Source organism: Bombina bombina, chromosome 12 (genome assembly GCF_027579735.1).
Source record: "Bombina bombina isolate aBomBom1 chromosome 12, aBomBom1.pri, whole genome shotgun sequence".
Taxonomy (NCBI): Eukaryota; Metazoa; Chordata; class Amphibia; order Anura; family Bombinatoridae; genus Bombina; species Bombina bombina.
This window is the reverse complement of record NC_069510.1, coordinates 38,511,407-38,538,863: the sequence shown is the minus strand read 5'-3', so window position 1 is coordinate 38,538,863 and position 27,457 is coordinate 38,511,407. Positions and strand designations below refer to the sequence as shown.

General features: G+C 40.1%; 1 protein-coding gene across 8 annotated transcripts in view; it reads right to left on the bottom strand.

Annotated features, from left to right (window-relative positions):
- Positions 1-27,457, bottom strand: part of TRAF2 (TNF receptor associated factor 2) — a 176,824-nt gene that overhangs the window by 125,300 nt on the left and 24,067 nt on the right. For 5 of the 8 annotated variants that reach the window (XM_053695780.1, XM_053695781.1, XM_053695785.1 and 2 more), the window contains exons 2-3: positions 16,951-17,003; positions 5,580-5,782 (exon numbers count right to left, since the gene is read on the bottom strand). In XM_053695780.1, the coding sequence (XP_053551755.1) occupies positions 5,580-5,770 (191 nt within the window). In that variant the 5' untranslated portion in view covers positions 5,771-5,782; positions 16,951-17,003. The remainder of the gene's footprint in view (positions 1-5,579; positions 5,783-16,950; positions 17,004-27,457) is intronic. The other 3 variants (XM_053695783.1, XM_053695779.1, XM_053695784.1) reach the window with 1 other exon arrangement.

Here is a 27,457-nt window from a genome sequence, read left to right as displayed (position 1 = left end):
CCTTTCTCCCAAAAATAGCCTCCGAAGAAGCAAAAGTGTCAAATTTGTAAAATTTGGAAAAAGTATGAAGCGAAGACCAAGTTGCAGCCTTGCAAATCTGTTCAACAGAGGCCTCATTTTTAAAGGCCCAAGTGGAAGCCACAGCTCTAGTGGAGTGAGCTGTAACTCTTTCAGGAGGCTGCTGTCCAGCAGTCTCATAGGCTAAACGTATTATGCTACGAAGCCAAAAAGAGAGAGAGGTAGCAGAAGCTTTTTGACCTCTCCTCTGTCCAGAGTAAACGACAAACAAGGAAGAAGTTTGGCGAAAATCTTTAGTTGCCTGCAAGTAGAACTTGAGGGCACGAACTACATCCAGATTGTGTAAAAGACGTTCCTTCTTTGAAGAAGGATTTGGACACAAGGATGGGACAACAATCTCTTGATTGATGTTCCTGTTAGTGACTACCTTAGGTAAGAACCCAGGTTTAGTACGCAGAACTACCTTGTCTGAGTGAAAAATCAGATAAGGGGAATCACAATGTAAGGCTGATAACTCAGAGACTCTTCGAGCCGAGGAAATAGCCATTAAAAACAGAACTTTCCAAGATAACATTTTTATATCAATGGAATGAAGGGGTTCAAACGGAACACCCTGTAAAACGTTAAGAACTAAGTTTAAACTCCATGGTGGAGCAACAGCTTTAAACACAGGCTTGATCCTAGCTAAAGCCTGACAAAAGGACTGGACGTCTGGATTTTCTGACAGCCGTCTGTGTAACAAGATGGACAGAGCTGAAATCTGTCCCTTTAATGAACTAGCTGATAAACCCTTTTCTAAACCTTCTTGTAGAAAAGACAATATCCTAGCGATCCTAACCTTACTCCAGGAGTAACCTTTGGATTCGCACCAGTATAGGTATTTCCGCCATATTTTATGGTAAATCCTTCTGGTAACAGGCTTCCTAGCCTGAATCAGGGTATCAATAACCGACTCAGAAAAACCACGTTTTGATAAAATCAAGCGTTCAATTTCCAAGCAGTCAGCTTCAGAGAAGTTAGATTTTGATGTTTGAATGGACCCTGTATCAGAAGGTCCTGTCTTAGAGGTAGAGACCAAGGCGGACAGGATGACATGTCCACTAGATCTGCATACCAAGTCCTGCGTGGCCAAGCAGGTGCTATTAGAATTACTGATGCTCTCTCCTGTTTGATTTTGGCAATCAATCGAGGAAGCAGCGGGAAGGGTGGAAACACATAAGCCATCCTGAAGTTCCAAGGTGCTGCCAAAGCATCTATCAGAACCGCTCCCGGATCCCTGGATCTGGACCCGTAGCGAGGAAGTTTGGCGTTCTGGCGAGACGCCATGAGATCTATCTCTGGTTTGCCCCAACGTCGAAGTATTTGGGCAAAGACCTCCGGATGAAGTTCCCACTCCCCCGGATGAAGAGTCTGGCGACTCAAGAAATCCGCCTCCCAGTTCTCCACTCCCGGGATGTGGATTGCTGACAGGTGGCAAGAGTGAGACTCTGCCCAGCGAATTATCTTTGATACTTCCATCATTGCTAGGGAGCTTCTTGTCCCTCCCTGATGGTTGATGTAAGCTACAGTCGTGATGTTGTCCGACTGAAACCTGATGAACCCCCGAGTTATTAACTGGGGCCAAGCCAGAAGGGCATTGAGAACTGCTCTCAATTCCAGAATGTTTATTGGGAGGAGACTCTCCTCCTGATTCCATAGTCCCTGAGCCTTCAGAGAATTCCAGACAGCGCCCCAACCTAGTAGGCTGGCGTCTGTTGTTACAATTGTCCAGTCTGGCCTGCTGAATGGCATTCCCCTGGACAGGTGTGGCCGATGAAGCCACCATAGAAGAGAATTTCTGGTCTCTTGATTCAGATTCAGAGTAGGGGACAAATCTGAGTAATCCCCATTCCACTGACTTAGCATGCATAATTGCAGCGGTCTGAGGTGTAGGCGTGCAAAAGGTACTATGTCCATTGCCGCTACCATTAAGCCGATCACCTCCATGCATTGAGCTACTGACGGGTGTTGAATGGAATGAAGGACGCGGCATGCATTTTGAAGTTTTGATAACCTGTCTTCTGTCAGGTAAATCTTCATTTCTACAGAATCTATAAGAGTCCCCAAGAATGGAACTCTTGTGAGAGGAAAGAGAGAACTCTTCTTTTCGTTCACTTTCCATCCATGCGACCTTAGAAATGCCAGAACTAACTCTGTATGAGACTTGGCAGTTTGAAAGCTTGAAGCTTGTATTAGAATGTCGTCTAGGTACGGAGCTACCGAAATCCCTCGCGGTCTTAGTACCGCTAGAAGGGCACCCAGAACCTTTGTGAAGATTCTTGGAGCCGTAGCCAATCCGAATGGAAGAGCTACAAACTGGTAGTGCCTGTCTAAGAAGGCAAACCTTAGATACCGGTGATGATCTTTGTGGATCGGTATGTGAAGGTAAGCATCCTTTAAATCCACTGTGGTCATGTACTGACCCTCTTGGATCATGGGTAAGATTGTCCGAATAGTTTCCATTTTGAACGATGGAACTCTTAGGAATTTGTTTAGAGTCTTTAAATCTAAGATTGGCCTGAAAGTTCCCTCTTTTTTGGGAACCACAAACAGGTTTGAGTAGAACCCTTGTCCTTGTTCCGACCACGGAACCGGATGGATCACTCCCATTGTTAACAGATCTTGTACGCAGCGTAGAAACGCTTCTTTCTTTATCTGGTTTGTTGACAACCTTGACAGATGAAATCTCCCTCTTGGGGGAGATAATTTGAAGTCTAGAAGGTATCCCTGAGATATGATCTCTAGTGCCCAGGGATCCTGAACATCTCTTGCCCAGGCCTGGGCGAAGAGAGAGAGTCTGCCCCCTACTAGATCCGGTCCCGGATCGGGGGCTCTCGGTTCATGCTGTCTTTGGGGCAGCAGCAGGTTTCCTGGCCTGCTTGCTTTTGTTCCAGGACTGGTTAGGCTTCCAGCCTTGCCTGTAACGAGCAACAGCTCCTTCCTGTTTTGGTGCAGTGGAGGTTGATGCTGCTCCTGTTTTGAAATTCCGAAAGGGACGAAAATTAGACTGTCTAGCCTTAGCTTTGGCCTTGTCTTGAGGTAGGGCGTGGCCCTTACCTCCCGTAATGTCAGCGATAATTTCTTTCAAACCGGGCCCGAATAAAGACTGCCCCTTGAAAGGTATATTAAGTAATTTGGACTTAGAAGTAACATCAGCTGACCAGGATTTTAGCCACAGTGCCCTGCGTGCCTGTATGGCGAATCCTGAGTTCTTAGCCGTAAGTTTGGTTAAATGTACTACGGCCTCCGAAATGAAAGAATTAGCTAGTTTAAGGACTCTAAGCCTGTCCGTAATGTCGTCTAGCGTAGAGGAACTAAGGTTCTCTTCAAGCGACTCAATCCAAAATGCTGCCGCAGCCGTAATCGGCGCGATACATGCAAGGGGTTGTAATATAAAACCTTGTTGAACAAACATTTTCTTAAGGTAACCCTCTAATTTTTTATCCATTGGATCTGAGAAAGCACAGCTATCCTCCACCGGGATAGTGGTACGCTTAGCTAAAGTAGAAACTGCTCCCTCCACCTTGGGGACCGTTTGCCATAAGTCCCGAGTGGTGGCGTCTATTGGAAACATCTTTCTAAATATTGGAGGGGGTGAGAACGGTACACCGGGTCTATCCCACTCCTTAGTAACAATTTCAGTTAGTCTCTTAGGTATAGGAAAAACGTCAGTACTCGCCGGTACCGCAAAGTATTTATCCAACCTACACAGTTTCTCTGGTATTGCAACAGTGTTACAATCGTTGAGAGCTGCTAAGACCTCCCCTAGTAGTACACGGAGGTTCTCCAATTTAAATTTAAAATTTGAAATATCTGAGTCCAATCTGTTTGGATCAGAACCGTCACCCACAGAATGAAGCTCTCCGTCCTCATGCTCTGCGAGCTGTGACGCAGTATCAGACATGGCCCTAGCATTGTCAGCGCACTCTGTTCTCACCCCAGAGTGATCACGCTTGCCTCTTAGTTCAGGTAATTTAGACAAAACTTCAGTCATAACAGTAGCCATATCTTGTAATGTTATCTGTAATGGCCGCCCAGATGTACTAGGCGCCAAAATATCACACACCTCCCGGGCGGGAGATGCAGGTACTGTCGCGTGAGGCGAGTTAGTCGGCATAACTCTCCCCTCGCTGTTTGGTGAAATTTGTTCACATTGTACAGATTGACTTTTATTTAAAGTAGCATCAATACAGTTAGTACATAAATTTCTATTGGGCTCCACCTTGGCATTGGAACAAATGACACAGATATCTTCCTCTGAGTCAGACATGTTTAACACACTAGCAAAAAAACTTACAACTTGGTTATAATCTTTTTTAGCAAAAAAAAACGCACTGTGCCTCAAAGAGGTACTAACGATTAAATGACAGTTGAAATAATGAACTGAAAAACAGTTATTGCATCAAACTTTAAAACAACACAACTTTTAGCAAAGGTTTGTTCCCATTAGTAAAAAACAACACTAATTAAATTTGTACATAAGAAAACAAAACAACGTTTTTTATACACAGTCACTATAAGAATTCTCACAGCTCTGCTGAGAGAATTTACCTCCCTTTAAAGAAGTTTGAAGACCCCTGAGATCTGTCAGAGATGAACCGGATCATGCAGGAAATATAAAAGTAGCTGACTGGAATTTTTTGATGCGTAGCAAAGAGCGCCAAAAACGGCCCCTCCCTCTCCCACACAGCAGTGAAGAGAAACGAAACTGTCACAAATAAAGCAAAAAACTGCCAAGTGGAAAATAATGCCCAAATATTTATTCACACAGTACCTCAGCAATGTAAACGATTCTACATTCCAGCAAAAACGTTTAACATGAGAATAGTTATTAAAAGGATTAGTGACCTTTAACACAGTAGTTCCGGTGAAATACCATCCCCAGAATACTGAAGTGTATACATACATGTCATTTTAACGGTATGGCAGGCTTTTCTCATCAATTCCATTCAGAAAATAAAAACTGCCACATACCTCAATGCAGATTCATCTGCCCGCTGTCCCCTGATCTGAAGCCTTTACCTCCCTCAGATGGTCGAGAACAGCAATATGATCTTAACGACTCCGGTTAAAATCATAGTAAAAAATCTCTGTCAGATTCTTCCTCAAACTCTGCCAGAGAAGTAATAACACGCTCCGGTGCTATTTTAAAATAACAAACTTTTGATTGAAGTCATAAAAACTAAGTATAATCACCATAGTCCTCTCACACATCCTATCTAGTCGTTGGGTGCAAGAGAATGACTGGGACTGACGTAGAGGGGAGGAGCTATATGCAGCTCTGCTGGGTGAATCCTCTTGCATTTCCTGTTGGGGAGGAGTTATATCCCAGAAGTAATGATGACCCGTGGACTGATCACACATAACAGAAGAAAACATATTTAAATAGTCCTCTTTTGCATGGAACAAAGAAAAAAACAACTGCAATATCCCTTTAAATTCTTTTGTGATTAAAGTCCTCAAGGGCGGTCTTATAGACCTCTCCTTTAGTGTTTTAATTTTAAATTCAACATGTTCCTCACCTGAGGATCTTCTTGAGGCAGTAGGAGCAGTATCTATGTCCACACTGTGCTTGGAAGGGTCTCCTCAGTATATACTTGCAGTCTGAGCAAAGGTATTTCACTTCTAACTTGGCCCCAAGTATTTCCTTCTGAAAGCCTGGTTTGTTTAGATCAAATGATCCAGGAGGAGATACGTTTGCTGCTCCGGCCATGTGACTGAATCCCTTCAAAATAAAATAAAAAAATATTTATTTATAAATTAAAAAATATAAGACATGGCTATATTAAGTAAAGAGAAAACAGTTTGGGCTACCATTGTTCTCTTGTATCTGTTATTTTTCCCCCCACTGTTTACAACAAAATATCCTCACAGCATTTTTCCACTTTGTGTGTGTGTGTGTTTTTTTTTGTTTTTTTTAAATAAAGATGTTGAAATGTTTGTGATAACCTTAAAGGGACATTAAACCCATTTTTTTTCTTTCATGATTCAGATAGAGAATAACATTTTAAACAACTTTCTAATTTACTTCTAGTATCTAATTTGCTTCATTCTCTTGATATTCTTTCCTGAAAAGCATGTCTAGATAGGCTCAGTAGCTTCTGATTGGTGGCTGCACATAGATGCCTCATGTGATTGGCTCACCAATGTGCATTTCTATTTCTTTAACAAATGATATATAAAGATTGCAGTAAATTGGAATGTTGTTAAAAAATTGTATTCTCTATCTGAATCATGAATGAAAAATGTGGGGTTTAGTGGCCCTTTAAACTTAAAGGAACACAAAACCTAAAATGTATCTTTCACGATTCAGATAAAAAATGTAAAAAAAAAAAATCAAATTTGCTTTTATTATCAAATTAGTCTCAATCTGGTATTCTTTTTTAGGTGCTACCTAGGTAGATAGCTCTACCTGGCATAAAATAGTGCTGCCATCTAGTGCTCTTGCAAAACTGCTGCCAGACACGTGCACGCTCCTGAGTTTACCTCCTTGCTTTTCAACAAAGGTTACCAAGAGAACCAAGAACATTTTGATGATAGAAGCAAATTAGAAACAAAATTGTATTTCATGTCCCTTTAACGTTACCTGAAATATGTTTGTTTAATAGTAAACATTATTACAGAGAGACAAATAAGCACCCATTCTTATGTAACAAAAATCAGTTTAGAGCTTGTTATAGTTATGTGTCTTGATATGCTTTCCAATAAAGGATACCAAAGAACAAAGTATATTTGCAACAGAAGTAAATTGAAAAAGTTTCTTAAAATCGCATTTAGTTTAATGAAGACTTTCACGTGCCTTTGATGTGGCATCTCGCTAACTCCTATTTCCAATTCTGTTCTTTGTTCCCTGAGCTATTTTTCTGTAAATCTTTTTATTTTGATCTTAGCTCTGTTTTCTGCTAGTTTTGTCTGACTGTCTCTACAAATTATACCCTACTTATTACTGCTGACTATAAACAAAGCTTTCATGTCAGACAAGCACCCTGAGCTAACACGCACTGAATTTCCAAGAATTTTAAATGGCAGAATTGGGGGGGGGTGAACAAATTAAATATAGTTATTTAGTACTTTTAAATCAGCAATATATAGGAGACTGAAAACTGAATCCAGACCACAAAATTCCAAAATGACAATGTGATAACTTCTGTACAGACTTGTGACTAGCAGCATGACTACTAGTAGGTTAAAGAGTGATAACTTCTGTACAGACTTGTGACTAGCAGCATGACTACTAGTAGGTTAAAGAGTGATAACTTCTGTACAGACTTGTGACTAGCAGCATGACTACTAGTAGGTTAAAGAGTAGTTATGTAAGAACAGTGTGAGTACTCTGCTAAATTCAACAACTTCAATCATTTGTTAAAGGGATGCTGAACCCAATTTTTTTTTCTTGCGTGACTCAGACAGAGTGTGCAATTTTAAGCAACTTTCTAATTTACTCCTATTATCAATTTTTCTTCGTTGTCTTGGTATCTTTATTTGAAAAAGCAGGAATGTAAAGCTTGCCAGCCAGCCCATCTTTGATTCAGCACCTGGGTACAGCTTGCTGATTGGTGTCTAAATGTACCCACCAATCAGCAAGCGCTATGCAGGGTGCTGAACCAAAAATGGGCTGGCTCATAAACTTTACATTCCTGCTTTTTCAAATAAAGATACCAAGAGAACTAAGAAAAATGTATAATAGGAGTAAATTAGAAAATTGCTTAAAATTAAAATCTTAAAATAAAAACTTTGGGTTCAGAATCCCTTTAAAGGGGACGTGAAATCAGAATTAAACTTTCTTGATTCAGATCAAGTTTTTTTTAAATTCTGTACTTTGGCAACCTAACACAATGACATATCCCCTTTATGGTCCACCTAAGGGGGTAAAGCCAATACGGGGGAAGGGTATTGGCTATATAAGAGGCGGCAGACAAGCTCCTAAGACCCATGGTCTCCATCTTTGTGATCGCCATCAGATATACAACTGTTGTCAAGCCAGCCCTTCTCATTTGTGGACTGCAGCAGCTAAATACTACAGACGAACCGCACAGATCTGGTATTGGCTAAGATAATAAAGATATCTAGAAGGGGGTTTTAATACTAAGGACCTAGTTTGATCTATCTGACTGAATCCCTAACGGATATTTCTTATGATCGTTTTTCTTTTGTGTGTACCTTGTTTTCCTGAATGACAGTTGTTGAACATTTGCTTACTCTATATTATGTTTTCTTATCATCTTATTTAGTGTTGATATAAGCACCTGTTTTGTATTCTATAGCATTAGACGGAATGATAATATTATAAATAATGAAGATCCACAGATCCGAAACAACACTATAGTATTTTTTGAGAATGTTACATACCATCTCTCTTAATATCTTATAACTGTATGCATATGATGTTTTGCTGAACCCACATACTAGTTGATAAGTTACTTTAATTGTTTTGTCATTAACAAAAATTTATGTGGTGAACTGTTATCTTTATATATTTGTTTTAAAGACCATATCTTCCCTTGTAGCGGTACCTTTAACTGACGTGTTTATGCAATGACTCTAGCTCTAAAAATATACTCATTTTATTATTGAGACTCCCCTGCAAGATCTCACTTTTATAGCCTTGATAGCTGACTAAATTGGTAAATATGTATTTCTATTCATGTGAACCTTTATTGGTTAATATTATAATGTTGATATAGTCCATTCTCCTACGTTATTTAGCTCTATCAGATCTGCAGAGATACAAGCACCCCTATAATTATAGACAAAATCTTTACTTTTAAAGTGAAGGTCAACTTTGATGAATGAAAGCCCATTTTTTTAAAAATTCTATTAAAAACAGGGGCACTTTCATTCATCAAAGTTTACAAAGCAGCCGTTTTGTTTAAAAACTTATCTCTCTCCTCTTCACAGCCGGAGCCGCTTCCACCGCCCGCAAAACCTCTCTTCATACGTCAGCTATAAAGAATCTGGCTTCCTCCAATCACGGCATGGCCTCAGGAGTTGTTTGCTCTGGGTGCGGAAGCAGTTATTGGAGGAAGCCGGATTCGTCATTGCCGACGTATGAAGAGAGGATCTGCGTGCGGGGGAAGCTGCTCTGGCTGTGAAGAGGAGAGAGGTAAGCTTTTAAACAAAACGGCTGCTTTGTAAACTTTGATGAATGAAAGTGCCCCTGTTTTTAATGGTATTTTTAAGTTGACCTTTAATATATATTACAACATGAGCTACTATAAAAACAGGTTACTATGCTATATTGTTCCCAGAATTTGATCATATTTAAGTAAATATATAACTACTGGATAGCATATTCAAATTAAGTTCCAAACGTGATTCCAAATAGTTGCGGCCCATAAGTTACTGCCAAAGATGGTGGAGGATAATTTCATCTCGTAAAGTAAAATTAGAAAATGTGAGGTCTGTCTTTAGTATGTTTAACATAATTGCAATATAACAGATAAAATTATATATTGGTTAAAGTGACTATGTTCTTTTTTTCAGTATATCTATATCTGCTATACTGCACATTTAACCTCAATAAAAACTATTTAAAATAAATAATTAATGATAATTAAACTTTTTTTTTCTTCTTTAGGAGGAGGCTCAAATTTCAAATTCCATGTCCTTGTAGATAATGATAATATTGCACTGGAACGAATGAGTACATTTTGTTTTGAGTCAAAACAAAAACTGCCGTATAAACTGAAAATGTGCAGCTTAGACTACCAATATTTTTCTGATTCCTATGTAACCTATGTGTGTTTGGACACTGAAAGTGTGAAGCATTACTGCAGATTTCAGCATTTAGCTGAAAAAAACAATGAAATTAAATTATGTGAAGCATACAAGTTGAATTAGACTGCAGTAGTGCTACCTACATGTAAGCAAAGTGTCATCCTTCTTAGATCACATATAGAGGGGATTTACTTATAAGAATGTAGGACAATTGCCAACAGTGATGTAGCAAATGAAATACTGCACAAGAGCTCTCTGATCAGTCTGGGGTGATTTTAATCCAACACCTCTGAAGTGATGGAGAGCAGTGGTTGCTGGGAAGAGTTCTGGGACCCATGTTAGCATGTGGGGTTGGAGAAGATGATCACAAATACAGAGAGCTTTTTCATGAATCTGTTCGTGAATGGAATCCCAACTGAGAGAACCATGGACGGAAGAGACAGTGTCTGCAAATCGGACTTGTACTGAGTGCAGGTGGGTATGGAACAGTCAAAGGTCATATGTATGAAGCAAGTTGTGAACAGGCAGGTTTCCTACTGAATGTACAAAGAACTGGAAGTGAACAAGTTTAGAAGAGGGTGCAGCACATCTGGTACTGAAAATAGGCAGGTCCACAGCTTGACAAGAGGGCAGATCTGATGCTCAACGCCACAAAAATGCAAAAACACAGGTCTGGAACAAATGCACAGCACAAGCCAGGTCAAGTAGTGACCAGAGGAAAGTCCAGAGCAAGCTAAGGACATAAATAACTAACAGTGAATGTAAGCAAATCAAAAGTAGACTAATATTGAAGCACAGACCAAGAAGACTGTAAACCAGCAGATATGTAAAATTCTGGAGGTAAAGAGCAAGCAAACTGTGTGTAGTCAAAACCTGAAGAAGATAAACAACAGAGGACGTAGGATAAGACCAAGCAAATATTGTAGCACACTAGAATTGCTGAGCAATCAAGCTGTTAAAAGGCTAACTGCAGAACAAGCAAGTGCCAAAAGGACAGAGGCAGAGAGTATGATCAGAAGAAGAAAAATCAGGCCAGGTTAAAAACAAGCTAACCCAGACATCCCCAAGTAAGAAACAGAAAACTAGAAGTAAACTCAGAAGCGAGAAAACTAGAAGCAAACTCAGAAGCGACAAAACTAGGAGCAAACTCAGAAGCGACAAAACTAGAAGCGAACTAAGAAGTGACAAAACTAGGAGGAAACTCAGAAGCGACAAAACTAGGAGCAAACTCAAAAGCGACAAAACAAGGAAGCAAGCTAAGCAGAGACACAACAATCTATTAACAGGTCATTGGTATCTGGCCCAAAAAGGTTTAAAGTAGGCTGGAGACAACTGCTGTGAGGTCCTCTGTTCAAATACAACCAACACTTGCAAATCGCACAGTTGTGTGCCTAGTGTTCAAAACATGTGGTGAAACCTTGGTATGATTGGATATCACATGATAAATTTGCATTTGATGAATACTAAGAATGTGTCACAAAATCAAAAAAAGAAAATTTATGCTTACCTGATAAATGTATTTCTTTTTTGACACGATGAGTCCATGGATCATCTTAATTACTATTGGGATATTCACCTCCTGGTCAGCAGGAGGAGGCAAAGAGCACCACAGCAGAGCTGCTAAATAGCTCCTCCCTTCCCTCCCACTCCAGTCATTCGACCGAAGTTAGGAAGAGAAAGGAAAAGCCAAGGTGCAGAGGTGTCTGAAGTTCACAATAACACACAACCTGTCTAAAAACACAGGGCGGGCCGTGGACTCATCAGGTCAAAAAATAAATAAATAAATCAGGTAAGCATAAATTTTCTTTTCTTTTTTATGACACGATGAGTCCATGGATCATCTTAATTACTAATGGGATTCAATACCCAAGCTAGAGCACACAAATGAAACGGGAGGGACAAGACAGGGAACCTAAACGGAAGGCACCACTGCTTGAAGAACCTTTCCCAAAAGCGGCCTCAGCAGAGACAAAAGTGTCAAACTTGTAGAACCTTGAAAAAATGAGAATAGAGGACAAAGTTGCAGCCTTGCAAATCGTTCCACAAAAGCTTCATTCTTGAATGCCCATGAGGAAGCGACAGCCCTCGTGGAATGAGCCGTAACTCTCTCTGGAGGCTGCTGTCCAACAGTCTCACATTTAAAACATATGAAACGCTTCAGTCAAAAAGGAAGAGAAGTAGCCGTAGCTTTCTGTCCCTTATCCTGAGAAAACTATGAACACAGAAGACTGACGAAAGTTCTTAGTCGCCTGCAAGCAAAACGTTAAAACACGGACCACGTCCAAATTGTGCAGAAGTCGATCCTGCTGAGAAGAAGGATTAGGACATCAGGAAAGAACAACAATCACCTGATTAACGTTCTGATCTGAAACAATCTGAGGAAGAATCCTAATTTAGTACATAAAACTACCTTATCTGAATAAAAAATAAGGTAAAGAGACTCATACTGGAATGCCGAGAGCTCTGACACTCTACGAGCAGAAGAAACAGTAACAAGATAACAACTTAATATCTAAGGAATGCATAGGCTCAAATGAAGTTCCTTGAAGAACTAAAATCAAACTCCAAGGAGTAACTGGTCTGAACACAGGCCTAATCCTGACCAAGGTCTGACAAAATGATTGTACATCTGGGACAGCCGCCAGACGTTTGTGAAAGAAAAAACATAAGGCTGAGATTTGACCCTTTAGTCCTTTTACCAAACCGACTTGGAGAAAAATGAAAATTTTAGAAATCCCAACACTACTACATGATTAGCCTTTGGATTCACACAAATAGAGATATTTACACCCTATCTCATGGTAAATCCTTCTTGTTACAGGCTTACGAGCCTGAATCATGGACTCTATGACCGAGTCAGAAAAACCCCGCTTGGATAAAATTAAGCGTTCAATCTCCGAGCAGTCAGCTTCAGAGAAATTAGATGTGGGTGAAGGAAGGGCCCTTGAATTAGAAGGTCCTTCCTTAACGGAAGTCTCCAAGGTGGCAGTGATGACATGTCCACCAGAACTGCATACCAATTCCTGTGAGGCCAAGCAGGAGCAAGTATCACTGATGCCCTTTCATGCTTGATTTGCAAACGAAGGAAAGAAGTATGCTAGACTGAAGGTCCAAGGAACCGCCAGAGCATCCATCAGTGCCGCCTGAGGGTCCTTGGACCTCGACCCGTATCACGGGAGCTTGGCATCCTGTCGAGATAGCATGAGATCTAATTCAGACTGACTTCACTTTAAAATCAGGCTGGAGAACACTTCCAGGTGGAGTTATGCTGTCCAACTGGAACCTGATAGACTTGACCGAAGCTAACTGAGGCCAGGCGGGAAGAGCGTTGAAGATCGCTCTCAGCTCCAGGATGTCTATAGGAAGAAAAGACTGACTGAGTCCAAACTCTCTGAGCCTTTAGGGAACCCCAGACTGCTCCCCACCCTAGAAGGCTGGTGACTGTTGTCACAATCACCCAAAATGGTCTGTGAAACCAGGTTCCCTGGGAAAATGATACAGAGAACAACCACCATTAAAGAAAATCCCTTGTCTCCTGCTCCAGTAGGATTCAAGGAGACAAATCTGCATAATCTCTGATCCATTGCACTGGGCCACCGATGGCTGAAAAATGGACTGAAGCGCTAGACAAGTATCGATAATCTTTGATTTCCTGACTTCTGTCAGAAAAATACTCATTGATAGGGAATCTATTATAATTCCCAAGAAAGATACTCCTGTATTAGGGACTAAGGAACTCCTTTCCAATTTTACCTTCCACCCGGGAGAGGGCAGGAAGGATAACATAATGTCCATGAGTGGATCTAGTTTGTTGTAAGGATGGCGCCTGGACTGTATGTCATCCAGATAGAGCGCCACTATAATGTCTGAAACCGGAGCACCACTAACAGTGATCCCAGACCCTTTGTGAAAATCCTGGGAGCAGTGGCAAGACCGAAAGGAAGAGCCACAAATTAGAAGTTTGGATAGAAAGGCAAACCTTAGAAACTAGTGATGATCCCTGCAAATGGGAACATTCGGGTACGCTTCCTTTAAATCCACTGTTGTCATAAACTAACCCTCTTGGATCAAAGGGAAAATGGAACAAAGTCTCCATCGTGAAGGACGGTACTTTAAGAAATTTGTTTAGACTCTTAAGATCTAAAATTTGGCCTGAAAGTTTCCTCTTTTTTGGGAACCACAAACAGATTTAAACAAAATCTAGACCCTGTTCCCGTATTGGAACAGGAAACCTCACTCCCAGGTCAGAGAGTTCTCAAACACAGTGTAAGAACACCTCTCTAGATTGTATCCCTGGGACACTATTTCTACCGCCCGGGGATCCTGAACATCTTGAACCTAAGCAAAGAAGAAAAGTCTGCCCCTGCAAGATTCGGTCCAGGATCGGGGTCAGGCCCTTCATGCTGTCTCTGGTTCAATAGTAGACTTATTGAATTGTTTTCCCTTATTCCAAGGCTGATCGGGTCTCCAAGAAAGTATAGACTTTTCCTGCTTGGAGGCGGAAGAGGAAGAATTTCCCTTGAAAACTCGAAAAGAACGAAAATACCCTGTCGTCCTCTTTTGTTTGTTTCTCTTATCCTGAGGGAGAAGATGCCACCTATCTCCCGTGATATCAGAGATAATCTCAGTGAAGCCAGGTCCAAACAAGATCTTCCCTTGGAAGGAATTGCTAAAAGCATAGACCTAGAGGACACATCCGCAGACCAAGGTTTTAACCCTAAGGTTCTGCGAGCTAGAATAGAGACACCTGAAATCTTTGCTCCCAGATTGATAACTTGAAGGGAAGCATCTGTAATAAAGAAATTAGTCAATTTAATAGCTTTATCCTCTCCTGGATTCATCTGCCGCACTAGAGACGGTAGCAATGCACACAGCTGACTTCCATTGCAAGCCCTGGTGTACATACACCTTTTTAAGTAACCCCTCAAATCTTTTAGCCATAAGACCTTTGAAAGCACAACTATCCTCTATGGGTATAGTAGTTCTCTTAGCTAAGGTGGAAACAGCTCCTTCCACCTTGGGGACTGTTTGCCAAGCCTCCTTAACCGAGTTGGCTATGGGAAACATCTTTTAGGTAGATTACACCTGTAGTGTCACTCAGGGCAGGTAAAAGCTCCCATAGAAACAAATGGAGGTGTACAAGCTAAAAATAAAACTGAGAGAAAAACAATCTCAGGAATTAATAAAGATAGTTTTCATCTGAGTCTGATAATTCTCATTCAGATAATCCCGAAGTATCTTCCTCCATCAGTAACAGGGAGGAACCATTCGGATAAAAACCTGGCGACAGCGGCTGGATGCAAACTGCTAGCCTTCCATCTGGTAGGCTGCTTGCTTACCCACCAAGCCACCAGGGATTTTGATCTACTGAATCAATCAATTTGCTCTAGAGATGTTTCCTACCTCGTGAGAAAAACATATAATGCATCGTAACTCCGGGTGGAGTGTGAAAGGAAGCGCAGGGCTCTGCATGTGGACCATAAACATTTTGTTGGACACTATAGGAAAAAAAATTTGTGGCATAGATTGACCAATGTTAACAGACTCCTAAACAGCCATTGCCTTAGAAGGAGTATATTTAATAAAAATTGACACATAAAAAGTGTTACTGTCTCTTTAAATTTTAAAAGTAACCCCTTTTTTGTGTGTTTTTGTTCCATCCTAAGTCAAAAAGGATGAATTAAACAAACAACTGAAATTCTTTTAATAGATAAAAAACGTTACTGTCTCTTTAAATTTCAAAATGACACTCTTTCTTTATGCGTGCAGGATTGAAATATATGAAATATAGTAGTAAACAAACATTGCAGGACCTACTGAAACCTCAGATATTGTGCTGAGGTGCCCATCTGCCCAAAGATAAATGCCAGAATACTCAATTAGCATCAGAGAATGCACAATGAACTGTTTATTTCCCTTTGATTAATCGTCATGGATAAACGATTTACATAATAAGACTGACACTGTACATTTCATAGTGCTAACTGCACTCGCATGAAGCAATAGATACACTAGAAGGCTGTGTTAGATGCTCTGCCCTCCGTTATCGTAATGAAGGTGAAGAGCGCAATCTAACACAGTCCTGATATAGCTCCGCCCCTCATGGGCGTGACAACACTCCATCTCCAGGCATCCTTATTGACTATGCCCTGGGGTAGGGGAAATGCAGCCCAAAAACGGCGCCAAAGGCAAGTCCGCCCATCGTGGGCGTCACAGCAATTCAACTCCTGGTCGCCATTAATATTTTAAAGATAGGTCACCGGCAGCTAGGTTAATTAGTGCACAAGGAGATGAATTGGGAACGAGTATGCTACCGCAAGTCAGGTAGCACCAGAGCCCAAAAGAGTGACCCAAACATTAGTTCACAATGTGATAAATTGGGGACGAGTATGCTACCGCATGTCAGGTAGCTCCAAAGCCCAAAAGAGTGATCCAAACACTATTTTCTAAGACCATTATTACATTGTCCCAAGTGATTGATCCCTGACACATTTGTCTCCCAAAAAAACAGTGTTGTCATAGGATCCCCTCCCCTTATAAGAATAGGATTAACGTCCTTAGAAAGGAGATATGTCTCAGTCAAGTGCTCCACTTCCTCTGAGGTTCCCAGACCCAGAATAAAAAGTTGGCACTTACCTTTGTATTCTGCCCGACAGCAGGGCAGCTCAGCAGGTTTAGGAGGTCCTCTCCCTCCCATAGCCCTGTGGAAATTCATAAAGCCTGAGTTAAGTGTTCTTCGGCTATCAGGATAAGGGCAGCATAAGTGTATGGGAGGCGCAGTGAGAATGATGTCCCACAAGTTCCCATTGCTTTAAAGCCACCAAAAGCTCTACTGAAGAGACTGATATGGACTACGGCTACACCCTAGAACAAAGTAGCACACTCTGGCACTACTTTAAAAATAATAAACTCTTTATTGAAGAATCTAATCTAACACCTCACTTTACCTCTTCCTATCACTAACGTAGGCAAAGAGAATGACTGGGGTGGGAGGGAAGGGAGGAGCTATTTAACAGCTCTGCTGTGGTGCTCTTTGCCTCCTACTGCTGACCAGGAGGTAAATATCCCATTAGTAATTAAGATGATCCGTGGACTCATCATGTCATAAAAAAGAAAATAAAGATAAAAATAGAACACTGCATTAAAACAAAATGTAAGAGTAAACAAAATACTTACAATAGGACCACTCTCTGGTTTCCGACCATGGCCAACAAAAATAATTTTGATACCTGGATTTGCAAAGAAAGAAAAATATGCTTTAATAATCAAACGTACCCAGAGTTTAAAATTCGTACCAAAAATTCTATGTATTGCCTCGTATCTTTGTATTCACTAACGAAGACTGGTTGGACAGAAATCCTAAAGCCTGAAACCCCATCTTTTCAGGGGGAAAAACACTCATCTTTCTTATATTCAGCAATAGTACAGAGGGTACAATTAAGTACTCCAAAGGTCATGAGCAAGGATACTAAAATTTTTGTAAGTATAATTTAATTTCCGGTTATCTTTGCTCACCCTATCAGTATTCACCAACAGATTTTCAAAGCAGCAAAATCTAAGTGTTGGCAACACCGACATTTTCTGAGATGACACATTGAACAATCCACCTTGAGACTGTAACGTTTGCCAGCAAAAAAAGCTTTTATCATATTCTATTGTGATTTGTCCGTGCATCGTACATGGAGACAAATCCAGCCATATGCAGTGTATAGGTTCTTCCCATTAATATGTTTTCAACTGGGAGAAAACTGAGAATACAGATGTTTTGTGAGGCATGAAATATAGAGACAACTTTCAGGTACTAGCTGAAGAACTGTCTATCTCTATGGAATATCAAATAATGTGAAATGCAATATATAGCACGTAAACACTATACTGGTGTCACTGAAGTGATAACCCAAAGAAACCGGCTCTTTAGTGTAAGATTTTAGAGGCAATGCTACTAATCCAGTTTTCTGCTTATGCCAATTGGTTGGAAAGGCCGATCTCATGGACCTTCCTTACCAGTGAAGGCTTACAACACCTACTGCATCTTTTGCTACTCCGACTTCTGGAGGACCAGTATTACTCCAGCAATCGCTGGTTAGAGGCTTGCTTATATCTCCATTAAAAAAATCTGTTTGGCATTAATGTTGTCTTTATATCTGCCACATGTAACTTGAAACTGCAGCAGACCAAATGGATCTAGTAATAAAAAAATAACTTGAATTAATTGATTTTCCAGAGTCGGCTACAAGCCTCAAGTTCATTACGAACACATCACCAAATCTGCCTTGTTGCAAGCGTCATCTACCATGACAATGTTTGTTTTATCGGAGGCCATATATTTTGGAACACATTTTAAATTCCACACATCTCTTCATCTGACTACTTAACTAATGGAAAATGTGAGGGCAACTTTGCTGATAAGATGCATCCAGGAAAACAATACTGGACTGGGTAGAGTCCTTAAAATTATCAGATTGACCACCTGTAGCAACAATATTTTGTTCACGTTTCTGAAATTGTGTTACCAAGGTCTCTCTGGCAATTAGTTGTTCTTAAGTTAAACAATCCATGTCATAAAGGTAATTGAAGATATTGATGCTGACAGGCAAGTTTTTTTGAAGAAGACAAAATAATTATACTTTATATGCCGTACTTCAAGCGCTCTGCAGTAAGTGTCTAGAACATTCACATAGATTTATCATTGAGAACAATTCTCATTCATCATTGAGAACTTGCAGATGAACAGCACAATTGGATTATGGCATCTTATATGGAACTTTGGGAGCAAGAAACAGACAAACATAAAACCAGGTTTTGGAATGCAGAGGATGAAGTCTTTGAATGGCTTTGGCTTATGACATAAAATACCAAATTTCATGAATAATTAGAATTTGAATTTATTTGAATTGCAGTCTTGACACCATGATTTTTCTTACCACTTTTATTAATGCGTTACCCAGACATCTGAGATCAAATCGCCCAGGTATCTTCAAAGATTCAAACAGCAATAATATCATAAAAGACGACTAGACACTTCTTGCCACTTGATGCAACGTTTCATTTGCAATTCCCAATACTGGTGTGAGGGTGAGGGGAGGTGTGTGGAACTTAGTATGCAGGAATGGAAAACCAAAATAAAGAAAGTCTTTTCTTGAACAAACTTTACTTTAGTAATGCAGGGAAGCAACAGGTAAAGCAATATGAGGTTATAATCCAACCTGATAAATATCAAATACAAGTCTTTCGCAAAGGAACACTTTAAGCACAAGTCTCTCAGCAAGCACAGACTACCCAGTGGGTACTGTTGGTAAGGTCTCTTGTAAAATGTTCAGGAACTAGATAAGCATACACAGGTATTATAGCTGAGATGCTTGGTTTCGGGAACAGGATAAGCATACACAGGTAACACAACAGAGATGCTTGGTCACAGCGACAAGGTAGGCATACACCGGTATCACAGTAGACGTATCTCAGCAGCAAGGTAAGCATAAACAGGTATCACAGCAGAAATGCTTTGTCTCAGCAACAAGGTAAGCATACACAAGTATCACAGCAGAGGTCTTTGGTCTCAGCAGTAAGGTAAGCATACAAAGGTATCACAGCAGGTCTTTGGTCTCAGCAGTAAGGTAAGCATACACAGGTTTCACAGCAGAGGTCTTTGGTCTCAGCAGTAAGGTAGGCATACATAGGTATCACAGCAGAGGATACTTAGCTTCAGATACAGGATATTCACAGGAATCAGCAAGAAGGAACCTTCTTAGGCATTAACTCAGTACAGAGTGATGTACTGAGTAGCCTTTTATAGGAACTCGCACACCTGCTCCTTCTAGGTGGGAACTCCTGAAATGAGTCACTGGCCCTTTAAATTTAGGCCCCGGCAGCTGCGCCTAGAGGGCTGCAGCTGCCAGTCAGATCGTTCTCGGCGTCACTCCACGTGGGACGCCAAGACGGACCACCGGGGGCCCTGCATTCACGGCTTGCGGCAAGTAACCTGAGAACTGGGAACAAAATAATTGTCTGGGCACTCAATTAAATAAACAATATGGAAAACATTGTCTATAGGGCAGAGAAAAAGACTAATATTTAATTTTGAGTAATGAACAACTATTTCTCTCTAGAGTGCTATCCACCAAGGGTATGCCACCAATGTTAAAGAAAAAGCTCTAATACGTTAGAGCAGGGGTCAGCAACCTTGGCACCCTAGATGTTTTGGAACTACATTCCCCATGATGCTGAGACACTCTTTAGGCTGTCTGAGCATCAAGGGAAGTGTAGTTCCAAAATATCTGGGGAGCCAAGGTTGCTGACCCCTGCGTTAGAGTATTTAACTACTGCATGTTTGCTACAGGGAGCTAGCTTAAAACATCTGACAAGGCAATGAAAGAGGCATACATGTGTAGCCACCAATCAGCAGCTAGCTACCAGTAGTGCATTGCTGCTCCAGAGTCTACTTAGGAAGGCTTTTCAGCATAGAAACCAAGAGACAAAAGTTAATTTAATTATAGGAGTAAATTGAAAAGTTTCTTAAAATCACATGCTCTGTTTCGACCATAAAAGTTTAACTTTGACTCATGCATCTTTAAACACGTCTGGTGACCAATGACAAGAGGGATACGTGTGTATCCCTCAATCACCTATGTCCTAGTAGTGCATAGAGGTTAAATACCTTTGCAGTGGACATCAGTACAGTAATAACATACTCTATGTGAGGGGTTAGGATGAGTGGAACTCAGAATGCAGGAACTGATACACTGAACAACAAAAGTATTTTTAAAGCTTTACTGAATAAGTAAAAGAACAGTTGGTAGTGCAAATTGAAGATCACAGAAACAGCAAGTTTGAACATAGGCCCAAGGCAGGACACTTAAGTCCCAAATAGGGTTGCCGCCTTGTCCATTTCCTGGACACTTATAAGTTACACATGCTGCAGGGTGTGCAGAAGGGAACATGAATTGCACACCTGGATAGCACACGAATAGTGATCCTGGACAGCACTATTCATGTTCCTCCCTACACACACTGCTGCATGTGTAAAGCATAAAGTGTCCAGGAAAACATGGTAGAGGTGGCAACCCTAGTCCCATACAAAGTTCAGAACATAGGCTGCAGTAACGAAGTTCATTGGACCCTGGTGCTTGAATTATGCAATAGAGGGTTCAGCTGTCACGGAATACCTGGTGGGTACTACAGATACAGCTGGTTTGAGGAAAGCTGTCACTGGTATTGTAGACACAGGATTCTCAGCAAGCACAAGATACCCTGCGGATACTGTTGCTGTTGGTGAAACTATCATGGAATACCAGGTAGGTACAGCAGATACAGCTAGTTTGAGGAAAGCTGTCACTGGTATTGTAGACACAGGATTCTCAGCAAGCACAAGATACCCTGCGGATACTGTTGCTGTTGGTGAAACTATCATGGAATACCATGTAGGTACAGCAGATACAGCTAGTTTGAGGAAAGCTGTCACTGGTATTGTGGACACAGGATTCTCAATAAGTACTGTTGGTGAGACTATCACAGAATACCAGATAGGTACAGCAGATACAGCTAGTTTGAGAAAAAAAGATGGTGTATATACGACTAGTGACAATAGTAACAGAACAGCATACCTCACTGGCTGCACTTCTCACAACAGATGCAGCAATGGAAGTCCTTACTTACTGCGATTTTCTCTGCTTAGACAAAGGCTTGACTTCGGAAGCCGAAACGTGTAGAAAACCCTCATCTAGCGATCAGCAGTTCTACACGCAAATACTGGCCAGTAAGCATTTTCTTTACAGCACTCCCAGGACCACCTAATCGAAAATTGATCTCTATAATTAAGGAGAGAAAAAGAACCGATCGAGCGGTAGGAGTTGGAAGCCATCGGGCTAAATTTATTTCTGACATTTAAAACTGAGAGCGCTCCAAGAGGAGCTGCAGGGATTGGGTCCAGAACATCCATGTGACCAGTGAAGTCAACAGAAGCAGAGAAAATCCAAGTAAGTGCGGACTTAACAGACAAGCAAGCCAATGCCTAGCTAACTGGGTAAGCGGACATCCTCTATCACATATCCACTTGAGCAAAAAGTACACCTATAAGTGTTGATTATTTACCTAAAATTTATGCCATTGGTGTGAATCATGTGTGATCCATTTAGACACAAGGATAACAATTGAATTATTCACCGATATTCTAATTATACACTTCCATTATAAGACTCTTCTAAGAAACAGGGTCCAGACAATTCTCGTATAAAAATGGAAAAATTGATTAACAGGATATATTCAGTCTTTTTGAAAGCTAAACTAATTTCTTTTACAGCAAAGTTTTTTTAGACAAAGTCTATTGCTTTTTATACATTGTGTTACTTGGCGCAATTAATTGAAACACTCCATTTTTTTGAAAACCACATTTCTTTGAAAACCGCATCTTTTTATTACAAGCCGTATTTTTAGAAAGATCTGTACCAAGTTATATATGTATATACATGAAAATGTTTTAGTAGAGACTTGAGGTTGCTACATTTTAAACCAACATAATATATACATTTATCGTTTTTAGACAACGGTGTCAATCAACTAAGCATTTTTTCTGTATTTGATACAATTGCAATTGTGTTTTTTATGTTCACAAATTATTATTTTTTTTAAAGTAATAAATAGTTTCTAACCGTTACACTAGTCTATTCCTTTTATATAAGTTTTTTTGTTGGATAAACTACATTTTAACATTGGAATGGATACATTATATTTTAACAATTTATATATTATAATATATTTCATCTTTGTACTTATTTAACAGACTGTCGTAGACGCCACCTCCATCTTCCCCTTTTTTTAAACAGGATACCCAGCGGGTACTGTTGGTGAGACTGTCACGGGATACTAGATAGCTACAGCTTCAGTAACAAAGTGAGCATTTGCAGGTTCAAGGAAAGTAAGCTTGGTCTCTGGAACAAGGTGAGCATACGCAGGTACAAGGTAAGTATGCTTTGGCTTTCAGGAAACAGGAGAGCAAACACAAGTACATGTTAGGAATGCGTGGTCCCTGGAACCAGAAGAGCATACACAGGTATCCGGCAAGATATCTTGGCTTTCAGGAACCAGGTGAGCATATGCAGATGCAAGGTAAGTATGCTTGGTCTCTGCAACAAGGTGAGCATACACAGGTACAAATGAGTATATGCAGTTACAAGGTAAGTATGCTTGATGTCTGGAACAAGGTGGGCTTACACAGGTATCAGGTAAGTAATGCTTTGGCTTTCGAAACAAGGCTGGGAAGGCAATAACGCAGCCGAGAGTGATGGGCTGAGTGTGCTTTTATAGGAACTCCCACACCCGAGTCCTCCATGTGGGGGTTCCAAAAATTAGGACATGGCCCATTTAAATCCAGGCAGCATGTGGCTGCGCACCAAGGGGAGGTTGCTGCAGCAGGAGCAAAAGAGGATTTGAGTTTTGGTGTCCCAAGTGGGACGGCATTCTCTGAGACCGGGAAGCTGGACCAAGATAGCGGAGCTTCCTGAGGTAAGTTCCTCACACTCTAAACACATCGTCTAATTTTATTTTTGCACATTTATATAATTTTAGATATGAAGTTACTATCTTCTACTCAGTGTTTCACCATAGAGCTTTTTTATCACATTATCCAAAATGTTAGTAAATGAATTATGCAACACTGAAAAGTAAAATAAAAACTGAGCTATGGGTCCAGAGAACAGAATAAAAACAACACAGTTGCAGGATAGTATTTATCAAACACATAGTATATACCAGCATTAAAGGGACACTAAACCCATTTTTTTTTTCTTTCATGATTCAGATAGAGCATGAAATTTTAAGCACCTTTCTAATTTACTCCTATTATAATTTTTTCTTTGTTCTCATGCTATTGTGATTTGAAAAAGCAGTACTGTAAGCTTTAGAGCCGGACCATTTTTTGTTCAGCACCTGGGTAGCACTTGCTGATTTGTGGCTAAATGTAGCAAACCAATCAGCAAGCTCTAGCAAGGTGCTGAACTAAAAATGGGCCGGCTCCTAACCTTTTATTACTGCTTTTTCAAATCAAGATAACATGAGAACAAAGACAAATTGATAATAGGAGTAAATTAGAAAGTTGCTTAAAATTGCATGCTCTATCTGAATCATGAAAGAAAAAATGTGGGGTTAGTATCCCTTTAAATTTTCACAAACATAGCAAGAAAGTGGATTCCCCAAATTGAGGGGTTTCCAAAAGTCTAGGCTTAATCAGCACAACCGTTAGTAATAACAACTCAAGAGACATAAGTGTCAAAAAATATAAAAATATCCTTTAATAAATCACACAATTCACAGACATACCACATTCATGCATGGGATCCCAGTAATAAAAAGTCAATAGACTGAGAGCAAACTTCTGGTGCACCAGGGTGAACTGGATATGTATATATTAACCAGTGGTATTAGATATTTGTAATCCACAAATGAGATAGTTCCATATCTTAAGAGTCCCCAAAGTGCCGCTCTGCTGAACTAGCCAGACCAAACCCTCGACCCAAAAACAGTGATCGAATCACCTTTCAAAGCATACTTTTTCAAGCCGTGTGCGTTATTCACAGGTACATCAACTGTCTTTTCCTTCTTGACCACATTTGGTAAACAGTACTACCTGTGTTTGTAGTGCCAGCGGCAGGATCTTCAATGCTTACATGGAGCGCGGTCTTACAGGTCATTGATTGATTGATTGATTGATTCAACGACCGGTAAATACCATGCACCAATAAAAGGATACTCTAATTTAGGTGACATCAGCACCCGGAAAAAGCTCCACGCTGCATTATGTGAAGGAGTGAAACGAGCGTCCAGACTCGTCGGTGCTTTGCAGCCTCTCTTTTTTGTTTCCGCAGCATTGGATCCCGACTAGCCCGACCTGCCCTGTAAGACCGCGCTCCATGTAAGCATTGAAGATCCTGCCGCTGGCACTACAAACACAGGTAGTACTATTTACCAAATGTGGTCAAGAAGGAAAAGACAGTTGATGTACCTGTGAATAACACACACGGCTTGAAAAAGTATGCTTTGAAAGGTGATTCGATCACTGTTTTTGGGTCGAGGGTTTGGTCTGGCTAGTTCAGCAGAGCGGCACTTTGGGGACTCTTAAGATATGGAACTATCTCATTTGTGGATTACAAATATCTAATACCACTGGTTAATATATACATATCCAGTTCACCCTGGTGCACCAGAAGTTTGCTCTCAGTCTATTGACTTTTTATTACTGGGATCCCATGCATGAATGTGGTATGTTTGTGAATTGTGTGATTTATTAAAGGATATTTTTATATTTTTTGACACTTATGTCTCTTGAGTTGTTATTACTAATGGTTGTGCTGATTAAGCCTAGACTTTTGGAAACCCCTCAATTTGGGGAATCCACTTTCTTGCTATGTTTGTGAAAATATTATTTTCTAGGCAGCACCTGTTTCTTTTACAATAAGTATTTGAGTGCAGCTACTCTGTTTTGTTTAGTATCCCAGTTTAAAGCACTGTATTGCAAATGATTTATATACAAATTAAGTATTTTTAAAATCTTGTACCATTGAAATTATATTTTATTTTCCAGGGACTTCAAAAGCTTTATAAGAATGTTTATTTGATCTGCTTTGTTAGGTCAAATTAGGTGGCAGATATAATTGATTTCCTGCACCGATCAAGCAATCACATTGTATCATGTTGAGGAGTCATGGTTCTGAATTATACAGGAGGAATAGTGAAAAAAATATACAGAAAATACAGAAATAGCAAACAAAAGAATTAAACTGCATTTTTATTTACTAATAATCATTATACATTTTATGTTGAGGTAATTTTTTGAGTTTTGAACATCACCTTTACATTCACTTTATAATAAAATACCTCAGAACATTTGTGGCTGGGTATTAAGAACGTTAGAGGTTGGGGGAGGGGCAAGTTTTGTGGGAGGGGCCATGTCAGAAGGAGGCAGGTCTTGGGCGCATAGTGTGGGATTGTGGTTATGTCTCAGAAAGACAGCGGGACAGGGCTCAGAATTAGGGACTGTCCCTCTCAAATATAGACCGTTGGGAGATGTGAAATATTATGCTACTCACACAGTACAAGTAACCACCAGAAAGTGCTGTTAAATAGAGCAGCAGCCGGGAGAACAAAATAAGTCATTATACATTTTAGAACATAATAGGCATTAACATAATAGTTTGCATGTCACAAAGTCTCATTGTGAAGTTAAAGGGACATAAAAGTGCAATAAGTAAATGCTCTTATTAACACATAGTTAAAGTAGGCAATGCACTACTGGGAGCTAGCTGAACACATCTGGTGAGCCAGTGATAAGAGGCATTTGTGTGTACCAACCAGTCACCAGCTACCTTGGTATGCTTTTTTTTTTTTAAAAAAAGGATACTATGAGAACAAAGTACAGTTTGATAATGGAAGTGAATTGAAGTCTCTTAAAATAGCATCTGACCATGATCGTTTCATTTTGACTTTCAGCTCTCTTCCCTTTTCCTCTCAAGGACGGTGACGGCAAACAGAAAATAAAAGACTCTATCTTTCATGATTCATATAGGAGCAGCAATTGTAAGCAACTTTCTAATTGACTCCTATTATCAAATTTTTTCTTTGTTCTCTTGGTATCTTTATTTGATTGTTAGCTTAGGAGCCGGCCCATATTTGGTTCAGCACCTGGGTAGCGCGTGCTGATTGGTGACTTCATTTAGACACCAATCAGAAAGCGCTACCCAGGTGCTGAACCAAAAATGGGCCGGCTCTTATGCTTACATTCCAGTTTTTTCAAATAAAGATACCAAGAGAATGAAGAAAACTTGATAATAGGAGTAAATTAGAAAGTTGCTTAAAATTGCCTGCTCTATCTGAATCAATGAAATTTGACTAGACTGTCCCTTTAATGTAGAAGGATTTACCTTGTTTGACCTTTAATGCTGTAAAGGTGCCAGGTAGTTACCGAAAATAAAACAATGGTGTAAGGGAGTTAGCTATGTTCCCAAGTGAGATCTCAAGTAAACAAGCAGAAAAGTCCTGAGGTATTTGTATATATTATTTATATTTACAGAGACATTAGCTCTCGTGTATCTATAGAATTACTCACTCTACCTGTTTAGTAACTGCAGGCGGGTACTATTTGCATCAGAATGTTGTTAAGTATTTGGACATACACCTATTTTTCTACTTGTAAAGTGACTGGTGCGTTCCACTGCACTCAGATTACTTTCATAGCAGACTTGGTATGAGCCAAACCTAAAATTAGAGACCATCTGGAGGGTGATAGACAAAATAAAGCTTTTCTTCCGGGGGAGTAGTTTGCTAAATGCACAGATTGGAACCTTTTCACACACCTGTAAGCTGTAGAACTTGCAACCAAGTCTACTAAATTCAACCTTATTTCTGAAACATTCAAACAAGTATAGCCCAGACCTTTAATTCATTGAATACACGCTCTTTAAAGGGACAGTCAAGTCCAAAAAAAACTTTAATGATACAAATAGGACATGTTATTTTAAACAACTTTCCAATTTACTTTTATCACCAATTTTGCTTTGTTCTCTTGGTATTTGTTGAATGCTAAACCTAGGAGGTTCATATGCTATTTTTTTTAGACTTTGAAGGCCGCCTCTAATCTAAATGTATTTTGACAGTTTTTCACCACTAGAGGACGTTAGTTCATGTGTTTTATATAGAT